The 23,045-nt window shown below is 39.3% G+C and overlaps 1 protein-coding gene across 1 annotated transcript in view; it reads left to right on the forward strand.

Moving 5' to 3' along the window:
• The first annotated feature begins 439 nt into the window (after window positions 1–439).
• EXTL3 (exostosin like glycosyltransferase 3) overlaps window positions 440–23,045 on the forward strand; it is a 35,403-nt gene continuing 12,797 nt past the window's right edge. The window contains exons 1-3 of the mRNA XM_047854896.1: window positions 440–2,920; window positions 14,810–14,937; window positions 19,202–19,346. Of these exons, the coding sequence (XP_047710852.1) occupies window positions 773–2,920; window positions 14,810–14,937; window positions 19,202–19,346 (2,421 nt within the window). The 5' untranslated portion in view covers window positions 440–772. The remainder of the gene's footprint in view (window positions 2,921–14,809; window positions 14,938–19,201; window positions 19,347–23,045) is intronic.

The following is a 23,045-nucleotide window of genomic DNA, read 5'->3' on the forward strand; positions in this document are numbered from 1 at the left end:
TAGAGCTCTAATTATGCCCTGTATCTTGTTAAATTGGAGGACGGGGTGTGTCTATGTGTATATAAAAACTGAAGTTGTTTTTGGACGCTTACCCATTTCTTATTAGCCATACTGTAAAATATCCATACTAAGACAACCTGAACCGAACTTAAAATGTTCTGTGAGACACACATCAGTGTTCCAACTGTTATTTTACCTTTTCAGATTTAAGCATTTTCTAGAAACTGGGGAAGGGTGGGGTTGTCGCACATAATCTTTTCAAGACTTACATGGTTCTCTTTTTTTTTGCAGGCCTCATTGTTGGCAAGGACATCGATAAGAGGCTGACATTCATTTCTGTTCTAACCAGCTACTTTATAACTGTGAATAGTAACTATGCATATTTGTTGCTCAGCAAAACCAAGGAACAAGAGCTATGGCAGTTGAAAAAGTCTGTCTGATTCCAGGGTATTTTTCCTGGGTTTCATCATCAGGGACCTTCTCCTTTTCATCTCATCAACAATGTGGTACCTTTTACCATTCAGTAAAGATTAAGGACATGTTCTTTGGTCAGCAACCAGAACTTAAAATCTGCTGGAATAAGGTCAGAGACCATTTCAATTACAGCTGAGGAAAATGAAATTTCCATTTTATTTGGTGCCTTGTACAGGGAGCACACTAACTCTTAACAGAAAGGTCTGAGTGAAAAGAGATTGAGTTCGTCTAATAGAAACTCATGGTTATGGCGAGTGACCCAACGTGATTAGAGGGGGCAAGAGCCACACAGGAACTCATGACGGGCTATACCATGTTGCGGAATGGGGGAGTGGGGAATGGAGGTCAAACCTGTATGTTACGGTGGTCCAACCGGATCCGACTCACGTGGCTCAGTTTCACGCTCTTCATCATTCTGGTTTTCTTCCCCCTTATTGCTCACTATTATCTCACCACTCTGGATGAGGCTGATGAGGCAGGCAAGCGGATTTTTGGCCCAAGGGCTGGTAATGAACTATGCGAGGTAAAGCATGTGCTGGATCTTTGCCGGATTCGTGAGTCTGTAAGCGAAGAGCTCTTGCAGCTGGAAGCCAAGCGGCAAGAGCTGAACAGTGAAATTGCCAAGCTGAATCTGAAGATTGAAGCCTGTAAGAAAAGCATTGAGAATGCCAAGCAGGACTTGCTTCAGCTCAAGAATGTCATTAGCCAGACTGAGCATTCTTACAAAGAGCTGATGGCTCAAAATCAGCCCAAACTTTCTTTGCCTATCCGATTGCTTCCAGAGAAGGACGATGCCGGTCTTCCTCCCCCAAAGGTCATACGGGGATGCCGGCTGCACAATTGTTTCGATTATTCTCGCTGTCCTCTCACCTCTGGTTTTCCAGTCTATGTATATGACAGTGACCAGTTTGCCTTTGGCAGCTACCTGGATCCTTTGGTCAAGCAGGCTTTTCAGGCTACAGCACGAGCTAGCGTTTATGTTACAGAAAATGCGGACATTGCCTGCCTTTATGTGATATTAGTGGGAGAAATACAGGAGCCAGTAGTGCTTCGGCCTGCTGAACTTGAGAAGCAGCTCTATTCTCTACCACATTGGCGGACAGATGGACACAACCATGTCATCATCAATCTGTCGCGGAAGTCAGATACACAGAATTTACTATATAATGTCAGTACAGGCCGGGCCATGGTGGCCCAGTCTACTTTCTATGCTGCCCAGTACAGACCTGGATTTGACTTGGTAGTGTCACCACTAGTCCATGCCATGTCAGAGCCCAACTTCATGGAAATCCCACCACAGGTGCCAGTTAAGCGGAAATATCTTTTCACCTTCCAGGGTGAGAAGATTGAATCACTGAGATCCAGCCTTCAGGAGGCCCGCTCCTTTGAAGAAGAAATGGAGGGTGACCCTCCAGCCGACTATGATGATCGTATCATTGCCACCTTAAAGGCTGTACAGGACAGCAAGCTAGATCAGGTCCTGGTAGAATTTACCTGCAAAAACCAGCCTAAACCCAGTCTGCCTACTGAGTGGGCACTGTGTGGGGAGCGTGAGGACCGCTTAGAATTACTGAAGCTTTCCACCTTTGCCCTCATTATCACTCCTGGGGACCCTCACTTGGTTATTTCATCTGGGTGTGCAACACGGCTCTTTGAAGCCCTGGAAGTTGGTGCTGTCCCAGTTGTGCTGGGGGAGCAAGTCCAGCTTCCCTACCAGGACATGCTGCAGTGGAATGAGGCAGCCCTGGTGGTGCCCAAGCCACGTGTTACCGAGGTTCATTTTCTGTTACGAAGCCTCTCAGATAGTGATCTGCTGGCTATGAGGCGGCAAGGCCGCTTTCTCTGGGAGACGTACTTCTCAACCGCTGACAGTATTTTTAATACCGTGTTGGCTATGATTAGGACTCGCATACAGATCCCAGCTGCTCCCATCCGGGAAGAGGCGGCAGCTGAGATTCCCCATCGTTCAGGCAAGGCGGCTGGAACGGACCCTAACATGGCCGACAATGGGGATCTGGACCTGGGGCCAGTGGAAACGGAGCCGCCTTATGCCTCACCCAAATACCTCCGCAACTTTACTTTGACTGTCACTGATTTTTACCGCAGCTGGAACTCTGCTCCAGGGCCTTTTCATCTGTTCCCCCACACACCCTTTGACCCTGTGTTGCCCTCAGAGGCCAAATTCTTGGGCTCAGGGACTGGATTTCGGCCTATTGGTGGTGGAGCTGGGGGTTCTGGCAAGGAGTTTCAGGCGGCACTTGGAGGCAACGTTCCACGAGAGCAGTTCACGGTGGTGATGTTGACTTATGAGAGGGAGGAAGTGCTTATGAACTCTTTAGAGAGACTGAATGGCCTCCCTTACCTGAACAAGGTCGTGGTGGTATGGAATTCTCCCAAGCTACCGTCAGAGGACCTTCTGTGGCCCGACATTGGCGTCCCCATTATGGTAATAGAAAAAAGCAGTTTGTTTTACTGCATGAGATAGCATTTTACTCCTTAATCCTTTTTCCAAATATATATAAAGTGTATCTTTATAGATACACTTTTTCCCCCCCATACAGATTTCCTTTCCCCATAGAATTTCTGCTTGCTTCTTTTTCAGTCCTTTCAGGCCTTGCCAGTTCCATTTCTGCTACTCACTTCCTCTAAATCTCCTAAGACTCTCCAAAACTGAAATCCATACTGGCCTCATGAAGGTTTACAAAAGCCCTTTAGTTACCCCATTGATGTTTTCTGTGTCATAACAAACATGTTGATGAGAACGGTGATGAAAGAGCTATTAGTAAGCACCTGTGATTTCAGGGTTTATAGAATTTAGGATTTATAGAACTTACATTACATTATTATGGTCTCTTCACTTTATATCTATGGAAACTAAGGCTTCGAGAGATTAACTGTTCTGCCCAAGGTCATGATTAATAAAGGACAAGCTGAGCTTTAGTGTCTGATTCCAGAAGCTGCATTTTTAATCACCTTCCCGTTTTAGCAGGAAGACCCATTTCTTTATCAGGATATTATAGAAGTCTTTTGAAGGATTAGAGTTGGGGGTTTGAAATATTTGGGAGTTGGAGATCCTGCACCTTTTCTATGGTCTCTTACAGGTTCTTTCTCAGATTCTTTACTTTATCTGTTGTGACTTGGATGCTGTATTTTACAGGAAAAATAATAATCTGTTATGTAGAATAGGGCTTTAGTTCTGGGTACTTTGTTTATCCACCTTCTGACATAAATTTGGCCTTAGCAGATTACCCATTTATCTTAAATGTGAGGCCTTAGAGCAAGTCATAAGCAAACAAAGTTCCAACTACTTACCCCGTGGCATAGACTTTCCAGAAAAAGGTAGCAAAGATAGGCAAAAGTTCTGGTGGGCCATCCATTGCCAAAAGCTTGCTTAAGAAAATTAGTGTAGTTTTTAGGAAGAACTTGTCTGAAGGGGAATGTTTGGACTAGACCAGTGTTTTGAAAATTTATATCAAGAAACTAATTCATGTGAAGTATTTTCTAAGCAGCAGCATGGTATAATGTTAGGATAGTATGAGTTTTGGATTAATATAGACCTGGGATTAAGTAGTCCTTTTGGATCTTTGATGAGTTAATTAACTTCTTTGACTTATGGATTAAACAGAAAAATAAAATAATACAAGTAAGGAATCTAGAAAGGTGCCTAATAATTTTTTGATTCCTACTTACCCTTTCATGTCCAAGAAGATGGGAGGCAGTATGGATATCTGTCTATGTTGTGGACAGGGTTAACTCACTTCACTGATAAAGTCTTCTTGTATCCTCTGCATAACAGCTCTTACTACTTGCTTTCTCCTGTACAAATCTTTAAAATTGTCTTTCTTATTACTGCTGCTATGTGCTTACTGCCACTGCTCATCTTTTCTTTTATTTAGTTGAATTTATACTCTGAGGCTCTTCAAAGACTGTGTAGTGTTCTAAAAACTTTTGATCCCAGAATTTATCTTGTATATTAAGAAAAGTGTTATAAATAGGGAGATTTCTTTATAAGATTTCTTTCCAAATAAATTTCACTTTTTTCTTTCTCAGTTACAGCTTCTTAAATGTCATTGAAATTAAAAAGAAAAAAAGCATTTGTTCTGTGAAAGGTGGATGCTGCTCAAATAGAATAAATAAAGCAGCCTTTGTTTTCCTTTTTTCCTGAGTTTTCTTTGAATTTGATAGGGTTGTAGAGAAGCTGATGCTGCCCTGTTAACAATGACTGAAATTAGTTAGAGAACTTACCAGAACTAATCCTCTCTTTTAGCTCTGGTGGGAAATAAGTGCTCCTCTTTGATTACTGGGCAGCTCATTGCAATAATACAATGCCTAGTTGGAAAGTGCCAGAAACTTTCCAAATGGGGGGCCATTCTGAATAGCTTGCCCATACTCATGATACCAGTTTTTTTCCTAGTTCTTCTGAAAAAGAGGAAACATTTTTAAGCTGGAGAATTCACTGTATTCTCTAAATATTTTGCCTGTTCTTTCTGTTTAAGAGACGCAGGTTTTCTGGGGGGCAGTGGTTGAATTGCTGACCTCTTGGGCACAGAGCCAACACTGCCAGGTATCAAGACTAGGAGGGACTGGCAGCTCTCTCTCTCCCCTGTGGAGAAATGGCACCGTTTTGAGACATTGCAGAGTAGTTTTCCTACCCAGGATGCAGATGTACCCAATTCATTATGTTATAATTAACGGGTCTTTATAAAATTAGAAGTAGGGTGGTTCCCAGGCAATCTGTCAGATTCCAATCCTTAAGGGAAAATGATTTCAAATCAGCATATTTGAATTAATCTAGGAACCCACACGTATCATTTCAGAAATTGAGGGGCAATTTGTGCTTCCCTTGTGCTCAGGTTCTCACCTAAGCATTAGGCATAAATGGTAAATATTTGTGGGCTATGAAATGTATTGAGCACTAGGTTTTTGAGTAGAGAGGGATTGTCTTAGGGGTGCCTTCTGGGATTTGTCAAATTCCTCATACTTGTCTATTATTTAGATGACAAAGGGGAAACTACATTGGATCCGGCTTAAAGCAAATGTGATCTTTACCACCATCCTTTGACACTCTCGCCCCAAAAGATTTAATTCTCTTCAGTTCAAATGGGAAAGGGCCTGGGCAAGGTGACTAGACTCCACCCAGAGAGATGGGGCAAGTGCCACTAGTTGAAGTAGCTGACTCCTCAGAATGGGGCGGGGCTGCTGAACAGAGGTGATGGTGGTGGGTGACTGCTCTGTCTCTTGCCTGTTTTGTAAACAGTTGAATCAGGTTCATTAGCTCTGGAAGCTTAATAACTTAGAATGTCTAATGGAAGTGGAGAGTAGTATTAATTTTTTTTTTTTAATTTTAGAGAGAGAGAGGGAGTGCAAGTGGAAGAGAATGGCAGAGGGAGAGAGAGAGAATCTCAAGCAGGCTCCACACTGAGTGCAGAGCCCGATGTAGGGCTCAGTCTCAGGAACTGTTAGAACATGACCTGAGCCAAAATCAAGTCTGACACTCAATGGACCCAGCCATCCAGGTGCCCTGTGTGGGGAATAAGTATTATGTCAAAGGATTTGAAAGCTAGTCCTTTGAGAAAAACTCCCTACTGGGTTGGGGACCAATGCGTCAACCATGCGTCTTAAAGATGTTCCACTGTTTTCAGGTCTCTCTTGTTTCTGATGGTATGTCAGTGGTCTTCAAATTTTTGTTTTCCTATATGGAGCATGTTCTTTTCCTCTGACTGCTTTCAAGACTTTATATTTAGTTTTCAGTGCTTTGAGTATGATATGCCTTGGCATGGTTTTCTTCTATTTGTGTTCTGACTGGGGTTCACTAAGCTTCTTAAATCTGTCAATTTATTTTTTCTTCATATATTGGAAAATTTTTATGTCATTATCTATTCAGGTATATTTTTCTGCCCCATTCTTTTCCTCCTCTCCTTTGGGGGCTTCATTATATGTATATTAGACATTTAAAAATATTTATTTTGAGAGAGTGAGAGAGCATGCATACGCATGCTGGGGAGAGGCAGAGAGAGAAAGAGGGAGGGAGGGAGGGATAGAGAGAGAGAGATTGAGAGAGAGAGAGAATGAATGAATCCCAAGCAGGCTTTGCACTGTCGGTGCAGAGTCCGATGTGGGGCTTGATCTCATGAATTATGAGATGATAACCTGAACTGAAATCAAGAGCCAGATGTTCAATCGACTGAGCCACCCAGATGCCCTGTGAATATTAGACATTTTGATTCCATCCCACAGTTCCTAGTGTCTCTATTCATTTTTTTAATCTTTTTTTCTGTTTGCAATTTTGATAATTTCTCTTGATTTATCATGTTCACAAACTTTTGTGTCATCTCTACACTTAAGGTCATCCAGTCAATTTTAAATTGCAAGTATTATATTTTCCAGTTCCAGAATATCCATGTTTTTAAAGTAATAGTTTCCATTTCCCTGATGAGATTTCCTCCCTTTTTTTTTCCATTCTGAGTACATTTTATTGAGCATAGTTATAATAGCTACTTTAACACCTTTGCTGATTCCAACATTTGGGGTTTTGCTTTCATTGATTTTTCTTTTTTCTTGAAGGTCATGTTTTTCTGATTCTTGGTACATCGCACAGTTTTGTATTAAACTCTGTACATTGTGAATATTACATTGTGAAGAATGGATTTTGTTTTATTTCTCTGTGAAGTATTGATACTTTAGTTTTCACAGGCAGTTTATTTGGTTGGACTCAAATGGCAAGTTCCATCTCTTGAGTGAGTGGCAACTCAAATGTTAGTTCAATCTTTTTATCTTTTATTAGTCTGCTTACAGATAGTACCAAACATGCATGCATGCTTGTCCATGGTAAGGATTCTAGATTTTATTAGAAGTATGTTAGGATGCCATTGGAGGGTTTTGAGCAAAGGGTAATATGTGTTGGACTATGGGGAAAAGAGCAGAAGAAACAGTTCAGAGGCTATTATTGCAGGAGCCTAGGTGAGGGGTGTTGGAAACTTGGACCAGAGCAGCAGTGGTAGAGAGGGTCAGCTAAGCATATCACATCTCCCTACTAGAATCCAAGGTCTCTGTGGAAGTGTTAAGACCAGAATGTGCCCATTTTTCCAAATGAAAACTATATAGAGAGATACGAGATTGTTTTTCACTGCCATTTTCCCTCCCTCCCAGCCCTTAATAGTAAAACTGTAAAAGGAGAACCCCATTTTGGAAACCTAATGTCATGCCAGAGTAGTTATTGTCATGTCAGTCATCATGGTCAACTAAGGGAACAAGAAGGAAGACTAGAAGAGAACTCAGTGTCATTAATAATCAGGCTTGGACCTCTGCCAGTCAGGCTTTTAAAGGCTTTACTTCTGGCTAGACCTCAGGCAACAGTAGAGATAATAATAAAGGCTATTCCTTATAAGGTTGATACACATTGTTTTTTATCTGTGTCCACTCTCCTTTAAAAAATATTACTTGAGGGGTGCCTCAGTGGCTCAGTTGGTTGATTTTAGCTCAGGTCTTGATTTTAGGGTTGTAAGGTCAAGCCCTGAGTTGGACTCTGCAAGTAATATTTATGTTACATGAATAGATCAGATGATATTTTCCTAAAATTGTGATTTCTAAGCAAAACTAACAGGAAAAATCTTGTCCAGTTTTTCTAGGTCTAAGATTGTACAAAGTCTGGTAGACTTCACTAGGTTTAGCATCTCTGGTTTTTTTCTTTGACATTATTTAATAACTTGGTGATTATAGCTATGGCTCTCTTTTTTCTGTTTGAGAAGAGGCTACGTGGCTGTGAAGAAGAATTCTATAAAACAGAGCTACCAGAAATCAGAAATTATAGCAAAAATTATAAATGTGTAATATAAAGGAATTGATGAAAAGTTATGTTGCATAAATGATTTCTTAATTGCTACAAATCAATTCTTTAGGGAATGTCTCCTCCTCTTAGTCTATTTGTACTCTTTACTAATTCAAAGTAAGGAATCTGAGACTGAGAGAATTTTATTGTTTTGGGTCACTCAACCAATTAATACCCAAATTAGAACTTAGGTCTTAGGACTTCTGACCATGGTCAGTGCATGTTTTTCTTTTTTACCAAATCTAAATTTCTTGAAAAGGCACAGCTTACATGCATAAATAAAATGTTTACAAAGTAAAATAGGAGGAGATTGTATTAATCTTATGTGATAATAATTGCTAACAAGTTTTGAGCATTTTCTATGTGCTCGGTCAGCACTGTGTTGTCCTCTTGGTATGCATTCTCTTGTTTACAAACTATTTATATGTTTTGAGAGAAAGCAAGAGAGCGTGGGCACATGAACGGTGGAGGGGCAGAGAGCCAGGGAGAGAGAGAATTGCAGGCAGGCTTTGCACTGTCAGCGTGGAGCCCGACTCAGGGCTCCATACCAAGAACCCGTGAAATTACGACCTGAGCCGAAATCAAGAGTTGGACGCTTAGCCGACTGAGCCACCCAGACACCCCTGCACTCTCTCATTTGATGGTGAACCTCTAACCTATGCTATTTGACCTACAGTTTTATAGGGATCATGTACAACTTCTTTTATGAGTTAAAACAGACTTATCTCATAACCTAAAATATAACCTAAAATCAAAACCTAAATCGTTTTTTAATACTGCATGAGACCCAAATTTAAAGTAAGTTATAAATAGAAAAGTAGTTCACTGTGTTCACCTTCTTATTCCTTTCCCTTTCTTTTCATTACCTAACTTTCCCTACTACTTAATGTTTATTGAATGAATGAGTCCCTTGAAAAATCAAGATATTTTAATGCTCCTTGGTCTCTCTCTATTGATTACCTCTCCACCCTAGTCACCTCAAGCTGTTTCACATGGGTCCTTGTCTCAAAAGCAGGTATACAGGACTATGAGCTTCCTTTTGTACCTCATTTTCTTAATTCCTGAGCTCTGTGATGGGTTACTTCTTTTTAAAACTTTTAAAATTTTTTAAATATATTTTTTAATGTCTATTTTTGAGAGAGAGAGAGAGAGCATGAGCAGGGTCGGGGCAGAGAGAGAGGGAGACACAGAATCTGAAGCAGGCTCTGGGCTCTGAGCTGTCAGCACAGAGCCCGGCACGGGGCTTGAACCCGTGAAGTGTGAGATCATGACCTGAGCTGAAGTCAGAAACTCAACTGACTGAGCCCCCCAGGCGTCCTGGGTTACTTTTTTAAGTTAGAGGAAAGGGGAGGATGGAGGACAAAAGCTAATTGCTGTTTACCTTACTGCCTGTATGGTGACTTGACATAAGGCTCATTTTCAGAAATGGATTCATTACAGAAGTGTATCACACATGTATATGTGTTGTTTGAGACTGGAGACTGTTGACTTTGGCTAGGCAAAATTTTATCTTAAGGAGAGAAAGGAGAACATTTTAAGTGTATTTAAATTGCTGAATTTAATAGGTGGCATTATGTGTTTGTATGGTGCGTTATATTTTCCACATATATTTTCTAATTTTATTACTTGTCAAGTATGTTTTACCTTTTTGTGTTCCCTGTTCTTGGTCTACTTTATGACTTGGGTTCATACACTTAATTTCTTCATGCCCTATTTTTCTTGCTTCCCAACTTCAAAGACCTGCCTATGGCTTGTTGTGAGCTGCTTTTATAAAAGATTCCATATTTAGGTAGTTCTTCCATTTGAATCCAAATTCCTCTGCTGCACTCCAGCAACTGTCACTTACCAAATTGTAGAAATGTTCGATTGTTGCTTGTTAATAGCAATAACTACTTACATTTCCATCCCTTACATATTAAGAGATATTGGCTATCTATTAATTGGGGATCTAACTTATGATAGCTAATTAAATATTTATGATGTAAATTGATACTTTCCTAATTAATGTGAATTTGCTGATTTCTGCCAGGATTTAGAAGCCAAATACCTTATTAGCATACTAGGAGAAAGGATCTTGGTAGAGTAGTAGCTCTTTATCATTCATAAATTCCAGAATTCCTCAAGAACCAACTTAAATGTTATGTGAGGTTACTAATTATTTTTTGATCATGCATGTACTTGCATACATTTGCATACAGTAGGACTCCCGGCCATGACTGCTGTATTGTTCCATTGTGATGGGAAGAAACGTGCAGTGAGCGGAAGTCTAGGCTTTTATGAATGATGGTAGAACTAGTCAGCAGGAGAACTCATGTAGCTTCCCCAGGAAGCATTGTTCATGAAACAAACAAAAAATGAATGTTGGCGTGCATGGCTCCTGACTCGGCAGTTATAGGTTGATGGATTGTTTTGCTCTGGAATACTAGATTAAATGCCAGGAGGTTTTAGTATGTAGAATGTTGTAGTTTTGATACATAAAGTTATCAAGTCTTTATTCCATATTCTGAAAATAGAATGGACAGGGCTAAATTAGGGTTTATTTCCTAGTCGTTTGGTTATTTGCTGATTTATAAAATGTGTTGAACACCTACTGTATGCCAGGCACATTGCTCGGTACATTCTGGTCAGTGTCATAACCAGTAATTGACTTAGTAACTTGAGGGTCAGTTTTCACGTCCATGAGTTACCAAGGTAAAATCATTAGGCATGAGAAAATAGCCAGTGTTGAAGAAGCAGGAGCTGTTTTTTAGTTTTAAAAACAAAACAAAACAATGTCAACAAAAATGAGCAACATGACTTACTACTCTGGTTGACTCATTTCTTTCCTTTTTGATCTGCCGTTTCTCAAAAATCTTAGATGCCAATGCTGAGCTGATGGATGTCTGCATTACACATATTTAAGTTTTTTAGTCCTTATGTTTTTGGTGCCAGAATTGATAACAGTAGGTTTGCTGAGCAAAATTTTGTCTAGCTATTAAGCAGTATAGCTTTGAAGCAAAACTGTTAGAAGAAACCTTTTACTCTTTCCTCCTAGTTAATTTTAGTTTATATTTGCAATGTCTGTAAGTGCAGAAATCTCCTTTTGGTTGTAAGGAAAAGGTAAATTGTTCTTAAATAATGAACTGTATGTGCTGTACTGTCTTCTGAATGTTGACTCTAAATCAGAGTATCTCCTCAGTGGCACTAATGACATGTAGAGCTGGATAATTCTTTGCTCTGGGTGGTTGTCCCGTGCTTTGTAGTATTTAGCAGCATCCCTGGCCTCTGCTGACTAGATATGAGTAGCTCACCCCGTTCCACTACCAGTTATGACAACCAAGACTGTCCAGCGTCATTGTTTTATATGTTTCTTGGGCAGAATCGCTCAAAGTTAAGAATCACTGCTGTAAATTCTTAAAGCAGACTTTTTGACCACAATTGTTTGTGAGCCAACCAGAAATAAGCTGCTGCGTTTCTGTGAATCCTTAAATCTTTCCTTTCATTCTGATGGCTATTGCGTCAGTTCCCTAATCCTGAAAATCTTGCTGCCATCCAGCCCAGAGGGGTTGTGCCAGGATGAGCAAAGGTAGTATGTATACTATATTTCTGGAATCCACAGTAGTTGTTTGTAATGGACTTGCCTCTTACTGGACTTTAATAAACTTGCTAAGAAATACAGATGTGAAATCTAGGCTAAAACACATTTGGTATTAGATCTTCAGTTCTAAGTCTTCCAAAAGACAAGCAGGTCCTCTTGATTTGGTTTATTTTGTAAATTGGACAAAAATGTTGGATGTGCTCTAGGCATCAAATCATGACTATTTTAGTTTGTGTTGTTTTTAGAGTGAATGAGGTTGTTTATAAGATGGTCACGTTTGGCTGATGAATAAGTTCCATTTTTGCACACAGTATGGGGCTGTATTTAGGAGAGAGGTTCCTCACTTACCTTTGCACAAGTAAGTGGTGGAGTGGGAATGTGAACTCAGGCTTTTCTTTTAAAAAAAAAATTGTCTCTATTTTCTTTTCTTTCTCTCCCCCCCCTCCCCCTTTTTAGAAAAAGAGCATGTGAGCTGATGAGAGGGTCAGAGGGGGAGAGAGAGAGAGAGAATCTTGGTCTGGAGCCTGATACAGGCCTTGATCCCATGACTCTAGGGTCATAACTGAGAGTCGGACACTCAACCAAATGAGCCATCTAGGCGCCCCCAGGCTTTTTTGATGGACTCCAAAACCATGCTTTTCCTCTACCAACCCTCTCAAAATTTAATGTGCATAGGAATCACCTGGGGATTTTGCAGGTTTCTGACTTGGTAGGCTTGGGGTAGGCCTGTGTTTCAAGAGAGCCCTAGGGGAGGCCCGTGTTGGTGGTGTTTGGCTTACACTTTAACTACTAAAGTTCTGTGCTGTGTTCCTGGATTGCTAATTTTGCTGTAGATAATCTTCCTAGTGTCTAACCTGTAAAACTGATAATCTACAGTTGAATATTCAAGAATTGAGTATTTTTTCTTCATTTTAAGCTGTGTGTATTTGCTGCTAGAATTGAGGGGGAGCTTTGTCCACCTGAGCTGCCAGAATTGCAGTTCTGTATTAAGTGGATGCTAGGTGTGTTAGGAAAGTAAAATGAATGACCAAGAGTGGTTTGTTGGGGGTGGTTGAGCAAACAGCTGCCATAGTGCATTGATTCTAAGGTGGACGTTATTTTATATTTTAACATCTCTGAAATTGGGTGTGTCTTAAGATAGATGGCATTTTTGTGTTTGCTGAGGTTGGCATTTGGCTCCTGCTACTTCTGACCATTTCCCTGCTCCCTGGGGATGGAGCCCAGCAGCTACTATGGTGAGTAGTTGGTCATCTCCCCCTCCCTGCTCGTCTTTACTGCAACCCAGACCTCAGTGCTTTGTTCTGCAACTGCTGAATCTGAGCTTGGGAGACCTGGGCTTGCTTCCAGGGACTTTTTATATGGCCAAACGTGCTGCAGGGCAAGGGGGATTTCTGTGTCTATTGCTTGGCTCTGACATCTGTTTTCTGTAGTAGCAAATCTGATTATAGATTATAGATCCTTTCTTGTCTTGACTTGGGAGGAAGTCCTCTGGGGCTGAGGCAAAGTCTTTTAAGACTTTTTAAAGCTCTTTAGTAAAGTAAACATTCTAAGTGATGTTTGGTTTGATGAGATTTATAAATTTAATGTAAGTTTAGCAGAAAAAGACTGATTTGGAGTTAGAAGGCACCAATTAGTGTCTAGCTCTGCCACTTGCCATTTGTCCATGTACAAGGTGAGAGTTGGCCGTATGATCTGTAAGGCCTTTTGATCTCTGAACTAATTGGATTCTAAGTATGTTAGAATGCATTAATTGAAGTATGAGGACTCTGCTCTAAGAACATAGAAGTGGTTAATTTTGACAGGGTGTAAGTGACAGGAGGCATGTGAGCTGGGTCCCCAGGGAGAGAATGATTTTGGTAGAAGAAGAGGAGAAAGAGTATTATAAGCTATGGAGACAGTATTTGTGAGATCACAGGAGTACCTTTGAAAGCATTCATAAAGTTTTAGACCATGGATATAATTCCATTCATCAAGCTAGGTAGAGCTTATTCTCAGTACAAGTAAAAGTTTCTGTTGAAAGTAAGATGACCCTCTCTGTCTTTCTAAAAAGATGATTCCTCAGGAAGTTTCCTTTGTTTCTGGTTTTTGAGAATAAATTGATAGTTTCCCATTAGGTGGATTAATTAGATATAGGTACAATAAAAATAAAATGAGCTATTAAAGTACTGAGTATGGTCATCTTCATATTGGGCAAGGTGAATAACAAAGCTACCACCTACATTGTTAGTAAACTGTGCTTATCTAAGGTGTCTAAGTAAAACATTTTCTTTGTAATGTAATTCTGTTTGGGCACTAATCTTTGTTTTATAAAGAAAATACTGCTTTGCATATATGGGTCACTTTGGATAGAGAATCTTTGAATTGGGATTTGCTGTAAATTAACACAGCTGTTAATTTTGCTGAGTTAGGTACCCCTTGAAAGAAAAAGCATCTGTATGTGTAGTCAGTGGGAATTGCAAAGGTGAGGTAATTACCCTCAACTGGATGAGCTCTCCTTTTTTAGGCATCAGAAATGACACAAACTCAAGGGATTTCTGAGTTGGGCTTTAAAATTTATGAGTAAGCCTGGGGATTTCAGAGCTGGGAATTATAATCTCAGTTCTACTCTGCCACCTTGTGTTCTCTTGGGAGAGTTATTTTTAATTTCTGTAGACTATCGTTTATGTAAAATAATCCTCAGCTTTAACTTGTTTCACAAGAAAATTAGTTAGCAAATGAATAAAGCTTAAAATGTGAAATCCTTATACATTTGCTGAATTATAAGATCAGTTTCTGTTCCTGAAAGACATGTACTGGGTTTTATGAGTGGTAGGCAACCTGGCAAGATTATTTAGTAAATTTAGCCACAGTCTCCTTTGACCAGAGGCAGTTTTGGTTTTGCATTCTATAATGCAGCATTGATCATTAGTGTTTTTCCTTCCTCCTTACAGGTGGTCCGGACTGAGAAGAACAGTTTGAACAACCGATTCTTGCCCTGGAATGAAATTGAGACAGAGGCTATCCTGTCTATTGATGATGATGCTCACCTCCGCCATGATGAAATCATGTTTGGGTTTCGGTGAGTAGCTACTTTTTAATCAAGAAACACTTTTGTTTGCAAGTGACAGAAAACCAACTCAAAGGTGGATTAGGCAGCAGAATGAAATTCTTGGCTGATAATAAGTACTCAGAGGTAGTAAGGGCTGACAGGACATAGCTGGATTTTGGGTCTTAGGTGATGTTGGAGAACTCCATTTCTCTTCATCTCTAGGTTTTGCTTTCTTCTTTGTTGCCTGTGATCTCCCATAGGCTCTCCCTTTGAGGGAGGGCAGGGAGATGGAGTCTGTGATTGGCTAGATCAGGGTTATCTGCCTGGCCCTGGAGCTGAAACTATATCATCCTCCAGCCACAAACATGGACTGAGTGGAGGCAAGAGATAGTTCCCTAATGGAAATGTGAGGTTTTTGTGTTTGCAGGAATAGCTCCCAGTCAGACAGAAGCAACATGTTGCTATGTGTTAGGGTAATGGAATGGTGCCAGAATCCTGGGGCTTGAAAGATTTGGGGAAAGATGGGGTTAGGAGCAAAGATCCAAGAGGAAAAAGAGAGGGAGGAGGAGGTGGTTCTTATGATCAAAATGCGTGACATTTTTGAATCCATACTGTGTTCCAGAGACTAGCTGAGCACTTTGTGTGATTTTATCTCATTAATACTGCTCTAAAACTTGACGATGTAAGTTGTACTCCTCTCCATATTACATAGGAGTAAACTGAGATCAAGGAGAGCAAAACCATGATGTTAGAAAGTAAATGGCAGAACTGGAATTGAAATGCAGGTTTGTCTGATTCCAGAATTTCCAGCCAATCACTAACCTATATAGTTTTCTTGAATCTTAGTAGTTCTTACCGGGGTTTATATATCCCAGTTGAAGGATCATTACAGATAAGAGAATGGAGTACATCAGGGTTATTCAAAGTGTGTCATGGACTAGTATGCAGGCCCATGGACAGTTTATTATGTGTCCACAGTGAAGTAAGTACAAAAATTGAGGGTAGGCCTTAGCAACTTTAAAGCAATTTGACATTTATTGTGACATCCAAGCTTGTGATCATTTTCTCACAATTCATTTTTGGGTAATGTTTATTGAATATAATTCATAAGTCATACAATTCACTCATTTAAGTGTAATCATTCAACAGTTTTTAGTGTATTTACAGAGTTATGGAACCATCACTGTGATCTTTTTAGAAATCTTTTATTACCACTGAAAGAAACCCTGTACCCATTAGCGATCACTTCCCATTTTCCTCCACCTTCTCTAAGCCCTAGGCAATTATTAATCTATCTGTGCCTCTATAAATTTGCTTATTGTGGATATTGAAAATAAATGATTCCATATAACATGTGCCATTTTGTAACTGGCTTCTTTCACTTAATAGATTTTAAAAGGTTCACCCATCTGGGGGCGCCTGGGTGGCTCAGTCGACTGGTTAAGCATCCGACTTCAGCTCAGGTCATGATCTCGTGGTTCGTGGGTTTGAGCCCCGTATCGGGCTTTGTGCTGACAGCCTGGAGCCTGCTTCAGATTTTGTGTCCCTTTCTCTCTGTCCCTCCCCCACTTATGTTCTGTCTGTGTGTCTCTCTCTCAAAAATAAATAAACATTAAAAAAAAAATAGGTTCACCCATCTGAGCATGTGAGTGTATTTCCTTTTGTATATATGCATTTGGTTGGTCCATTTCTCTGTTGATGGACATTTGGGTCATTTCTGCATCTCGGTTATTGTGAATAATGCTCTTGTGAAAATTTATTTTATTTTATTTTTTTTTTATTTTTTATTTTTTTTTCCTGTGAAAATTTATGTACAAGTGTTCGTATGAACATTTCCTTTCTCTTAGATATACACATTGGAGTGGAACAGCTAAATCATGTGGTAACTCCAACATTTTGAGGAACTGCTATATTTTTTTCCATAGAGGGTGCACCATTTTATATTGCCGCCAGCAGTATATAAGTGTTCTAATTTCTCCATGTCTTTGATAATGCTTGTTGTTTTTCATTTTTTATTTATAGCCATTCTATTGTGTGTGATGCGTGGTATTTCAGTATAGTTTTGATTTGCATTTCCCTAATGACTAATGATGTTGAGTATCTTTTTATGTGCCTAATAACCGATTGTAGTGTGTTGGTAATTAGAACATTAGCACATTTAAAGAATAATTCATTAAGGGTAAGGCATACCAAAGCATGACCTATTATAATATGGCACATGAGTTAAACATTTAGTGCAGCGCAGGTTAAGGTTAATAAGGTTAAGGAACTGATTATGTCCTTTGTTTTTATATGTAAATCAGTAGCATTATTTATAGTCAATATTTTAAAATATTCACTGAGACCATACCGTCTAAAACTACTGATGCATTGCCCCAAGAATTTATTGAAGCCTTTATCTGAATTTATCTCATACCAGTGCTTCCGTATTGATTTTTCCCCTTATTATTTAATAGCTAATTAACCATATTTTTATGATATATAATTAGCCTTATTTATTATTATTTAATATATAATTGACCATATCATGGTTGGCAGCCCTTAAAACAAATTAGATATGGTACCTTTTGATATCATGTATGTAGCAAATGAGATTCTGTCTTATTAAGGACTAATTGCATTATATTGACTTAAATTAGCCAAATCAGATGATTAAAATATTCAGTTTCTGGGGCGCCTGGGTGGCTCAGTTGGTTGAGCGTCCGACTTCTGCTCAGGTCATGATCTCGCAGTTCGTGAGTTCGAGCCCTGCGTCGGGCTCTGTGCCGACAGCTCAGAGCCTGGAGCCTTCTTCGGATTCTGTGTATCCGTTTCTCTGCCCCTTTCCCGCTCATGCTCTGTCTCTCTCTGTCTCTCAGAAAATGAATAAATGTTAAAAAAAATTAAAAAAAAATTCAGTTTCTTATTCTTTCTGCTGCTATTTCAGGACTAGTAGAAGTAATAGGCATTTGAAGAGATCAATATTTTTAGGAGTATTGGTAGAACATTTGGATATCCTGGTGGTATTTATTAGTAATTCTTACATTCTGTAAATGTCAAAGTATATAATAAAAACTTCTTGTAGCTTTTTGGGCTAGTAATTTGGAGTCCTTCTTAGGAGATAAATTAGGACAGAGGTAAGACTTGGCTAGGAGATGGCAGAAGGCCACCTAGGAGGCTGTTACATTGTGATAGAAGTTGTGGTTTCTGGTGTATTGGACTAGATTAATTGCTTTCAAACTTAATAGGAGAGGAAGTCTTTTGGAATGAAATCTTTTTTGTGTTTTAGGAATTGAAACTCCATGTAAGTGATGAGAGAGTTTTTCAGGCAGTTTAAATCTCTGTTTGGGGGTGAGATGGAGTGGGGATATGGTGGTTCATTGCTTATGAAACTAGAAGCACTTCTACAGCTTGTAGGGTTCTGTAGACGGTAAGTACTTTCAGCTCTATGATTTTAGCCTGTGAAATTGGGGAACCAATTTTATTGTCCTACCTTACCTATAAATTTAGGGATTATATAAAAGTTTAGCCTGGAAACATACTGAATTCTGAATTTATTATTTCATGCATTTATGAATCTTTCATTTGTGTAGTCCTATAGACCACTTCTTTTGATGGTACAGGTTTCGGCCTCAGCTGTGCTCAATTCAGGAATTAAGACTGTTGCACCTACTCCAAGCAATAGTCTCCTGTAGTTAAACCAGTGGGCTCCAAGTTTTTTTTTAATGGTGTACCACCTCAGTAAAAGAACAGTTATGTATGCAATATACGTAAATTATATACAAGTCCTACTGTACTAACATATTATGCTCATGTAAAACAAAACTTTTGAGAAAAAATAAAAAAAATAGAAAATAGAACAGAAAAAAATAGAAAATAGCACATAAAAATATAACAACTTTTTTTGGAAATTAAGATTAAAAATAAATAGAAGTAGAAATTGATATTTCTTCCTACTCGTTAGCAGATTGCTGTTCATACCCCATTTTGGAGACTCTTGACTTCTAGTTAACTCCTTTCCATGTTATTCCAGCTTGTTCTTTCTGTAAAGGCTTAGAGAGGTGCTGGCTGCCAGAAGTTAGAAGAGCAGTAAGCAAATGCTTATTAAGGAAACTACATGTGGCACTCTTTGCTTGTTTTTATCCTGTTGGGCCTGTGATTGATTGATCTTGTTATTTAAAGAAAAACCTTTTAAAGGAAAAAAGAAGTAACACCCCAAGGACCAGAGCCTGCAAGATAGAGACGGTAATTTTAAACTTTCTGGTTATCTTAGAGCTTCATACTCAGGTGTGTGCATATACTTGTGTTTTTCAAGGGTGTGGAGAGAAGCACGGGACCGCATTGTGGGTTTCCCTGGCCGTTACCATGCGTGGGACATCCCTCATCAGTCCTGGCTCTACAACTCCAACTACTCCTGTGAGCTGTCCATGGTGCTGACAGGTGCTGCCTTCTTTCACAAGGTAAGAAAAAGCTTGATAAGATTGGCATGAACTTGGTTAAGAGTTGAGCCTTTGGGTGGTAGTGAAATGCTGCCCTAAAGTTAGCCATCCTAATGTTTCTTATATGTTCATTTTTTTCTTTTAATTTTTTTAAATGTTTATTCATTTTTGAGGGACAGAGTATGAGTGGGGGAGGGGCAGAGAGAGAGGGAGACAGAATGCAAAGCAAGCTCCAGGCTCTGAGCTGTCAGCACAGAGTCCGATGTGGGGCTCGAACCCACAAAGTGTGAGATCATGACCTGAGCCGAAGACCAACACTTAACTGATTGAGCCACCCAGGTGCCCCTCTTATATGTTCCTTTTATGCTAGAAGTAAGTTATTTCTATTTTTAAAGATTGTTTTCAAGATGCTCAAAGCAACTGTGGAATAAAAAGTCAAGGTAGTAAGGCTGCCTGCACGATTGCATGTAGGCCATTAGGGAAATTAGTTTACCTTTCTGGGCATTGGCTCTCATCCTTAAAACTGGGAGCTTTGGGCTAAATACTGTTGTTTTACCATTGCCATCCTAGACATGGCCTGGCTGATTCTCTTCTGATTCAGGCTAACCCACACTATCAAACCCCACTATGAGCCTCTGTAGTGGTTGTGCAAGTTTTGTTTATTCCTTAGAGCTTTCACCATGGCATGCATCCCAGTTTTTAATGAATATCCAAAATGCATACCCCTGCAGTCATTACTTTTCTCCTGTATTGTTATTGCTAAATGTTTTTGCTCCTGACTCATCTTTCATCTGTATCTTGTCTATACTATGAAGTAGCCACTGGCCACACGTGGCTATTGAGTACTTGAAATGTGACTGGTCATTATTGAGATGAGCTGTAAGTATAAAGTGCACACCAGATTTTGAAAATTTGGCATGAAAGAAAGAATGTAAACTATCTCATTAATAATTTTTATATTGATTGTATGTTAAAATGCAATTATTTTGGATACACTGGGTTAAATAAAATATGTTCTAATTAATTTTACTGTTTCTTTTTTTAATTTAATTTTTTTTTTAATTTACATCCAAGTTAGTTAGCATATAGTGCAACAACGATTTCAGGAGTAGATTCCTAAGTTACCCTTACCCATTTAGCCCATCCCCCCTCCCACACCTACTCCAGTAACCCTCTGTTTGTTCTCCATATTTATGAGTCTCTTATGTTTTGTCCCCCTCCCTGTTATTGTGTTATTTTTGTTTCCCTTCCCTTATGTTCATCTGTTTTGTCTCTTAAAGTCCTCTTATGAGCGAAGTCATATGATTTTTGTCTTTCTGTGACTAATTTCACTTAGCATAATACCCTCTAGTTCCATCCATGTAGTTGCCAATGGCAAGATTTCATTCTTTTTGATTGCCGAGTAATACTCCGTTGTGTATATATACTACATTTTCTTTATCCATTCATCCATGGATGGACCTTTGGTCTCTTTCCATACTTTGGCTATTGTTGATAGTGCTGCTATAAACATTGGGGTGCATGTGTCCCTTTGAAACAGCACACCTGTATCCCTTGGATAAATATCTAGTAGTGCAGTTGCTGGTTTGTAGGGTAGTTCTATTTTTAGTTTTTGAAGAAACCTCCATACTGTTTTCCAGTTGCAGTACCAGCTTGCATTCCCATACTGTTTCTTTTACTTTTTAAAAATGTAGCTACTAGAGATGTGACTCACATAATATATCTTAGATAGTGTTGCTCTATACCTTTCCTTCCAAGTACTTCCTCTGGGCTCTGAAGAATCCCTTTTCTTAGATAGCCAATTCCCTGCACCCCTCACTTCACAGAATACCTCTTCTGTCTCCTTGACCTGATTAATACCTGACTTTTCTCTGAGGACAGTGCTTCCCCTTTACCCTGTTCCTATATTTCTTCCTGGGACAGTGATTTAGTCTGCTCATTTCCCCAGATACGTACTTTGGAGCAGGGAAGGTACAGAGAATCTTTTTATTGCTTACCAGTGACACTTCCAGACAATTCTCAGCTCTCATATAAAATCTCATTTGAGTCTCATTTGAGCATCTGTCTTGTTGCTTCCACCTAGGAACCTCCTAGTTATTTCTTCCTGGTCATCAAAGACATTGGCACGTGGCCCATCATCCTGATCTCCACTCCATGCCCTCTCTCATCCTGGGCAACTTGCACACTCTTTTCCCCATAAATGTTGAAGTATCTTAGAGTTCTGGCTTCTGTATCTAGTGCTCTTCTCACTTTGTGTTTTCGCTAGACATTCTCTCATATCTCAAGGTCTTGTGGATTAACATCTACAGGCTGGTGATTTCTGTGTCTATATTCCAGCCTTGGCTGTTGCCTGAATTCTGTACTCCTATACCTAATGATGTTTTCAGGACATCCCCTATATGTCCCTCTTCAAACTTCAAACTGACATCCCAAGTTTCTCCAATCTTTTGTCCCTCATGTATTTCATATTACCTGTGGTGGCATCTTGTGACCCATCTCAAACAGAACCTTGAAAGCCGTCTTACTAGGGACATTTTGAACTAGACTAAGAAATCATTAAACTTTCAGATTTTTTTTTTCTTTTTAAAACTTAATGTGTGAAGCTGATCTGCTTGTTCCATCTTGAATCTCACCCTTGTGCTTATTTTCCAAACATGGGTGGGCTTTGGTTGGATAGGAGTTGCAAGTAGGATTAGAAACTATCGGCTGAGAAACCATACTTAACTGGAGTCATTTATTTTCCTACTGGTCATCTGAGAAAGAGCCACCAATTTTAGCATTGCTACTCATACCTTAAGAATTTATTTGCCTTCTGAAAAGTCTGCCTGTTCTCAAATTCTGATTGCTCTTTAAAAGTTACAATAGCCATATCCCTTCACTTTTAAGTAATAAATAATTTACTTAATAAACCTCAGGGTTTTTTTTTTTTCTATTTGAAAATCTAGAGCAAAGGTTATAGAGTAGCATCCCTCAAGCCTTCTGTGGCTAACAGAAATGTTTATTTAGTCCCCTATTGCCATCCCATGCACTGCCAGGTTTTAAACACCAGAGAAGTTTACACAAACATCTGGACTTCGGTGAACATGAAGATCAGGTCATATGTGGGTGTTCTTCCTGCCTGGCACCAATTGCCTGAAGCTGTGTAGTCACTGTCCCCTGCTGATGGGCTTGTATGCACTTATTTGCCTCACGTCTCTTTATTTTTCTTACACCAGTTTCTTTAAAGTGTCACTTATTTATTTACCTTACTTGTTTGGTCCTTGAAAGCAATGAAGTTGGTCATCCCTGATTTGAGAAATCAAGTTTTCTGTTTATAAGTACCAATCAATAAAAAATTTTAAACCTGTACCTCATATATGTGTGTATTTATTTATATGCACTACTGTACTTACAGAAATTTTTATAATGTTGAGATAAAGATGAAATAAATTTCAAAATGATATTCTTACTGAATTTTTATATTTTAGTGAAAGCAAATGATTGAATATTCTTCTTCCTCCCTCCTTCCCTCCTTCCTTCCTTCTTTCCTTTTTTTGTTTTAATTCCAGTTAACATACAGTGTTATATTAGTTTCAGGTGTATTATCTTTTAAAACCTTAATTTGACACTGTCTTATGGCAAGTCAGAGATCTATTTCTTTTTTTTTTTTTAATGTTTATTTTTGAGGGAGAGATACTGAGCATGAGCTGGAGAGGGGCAGAGAGACAGACACACACACAC

Source organism: Prionailurus viverrinus, chromosome B1 (assembly GCF_022837055.1).
Source record: "Prionailurus viverrinus isolate Anna chromosome B1, UM_Priviv_1.0, whole genome shotgun sequence".
NCBI lineage: Eukaryota > Metazoa > Chordata > Mammalia > Carnivora > Felidae > Prionailurus > Prionailurus viverrinus.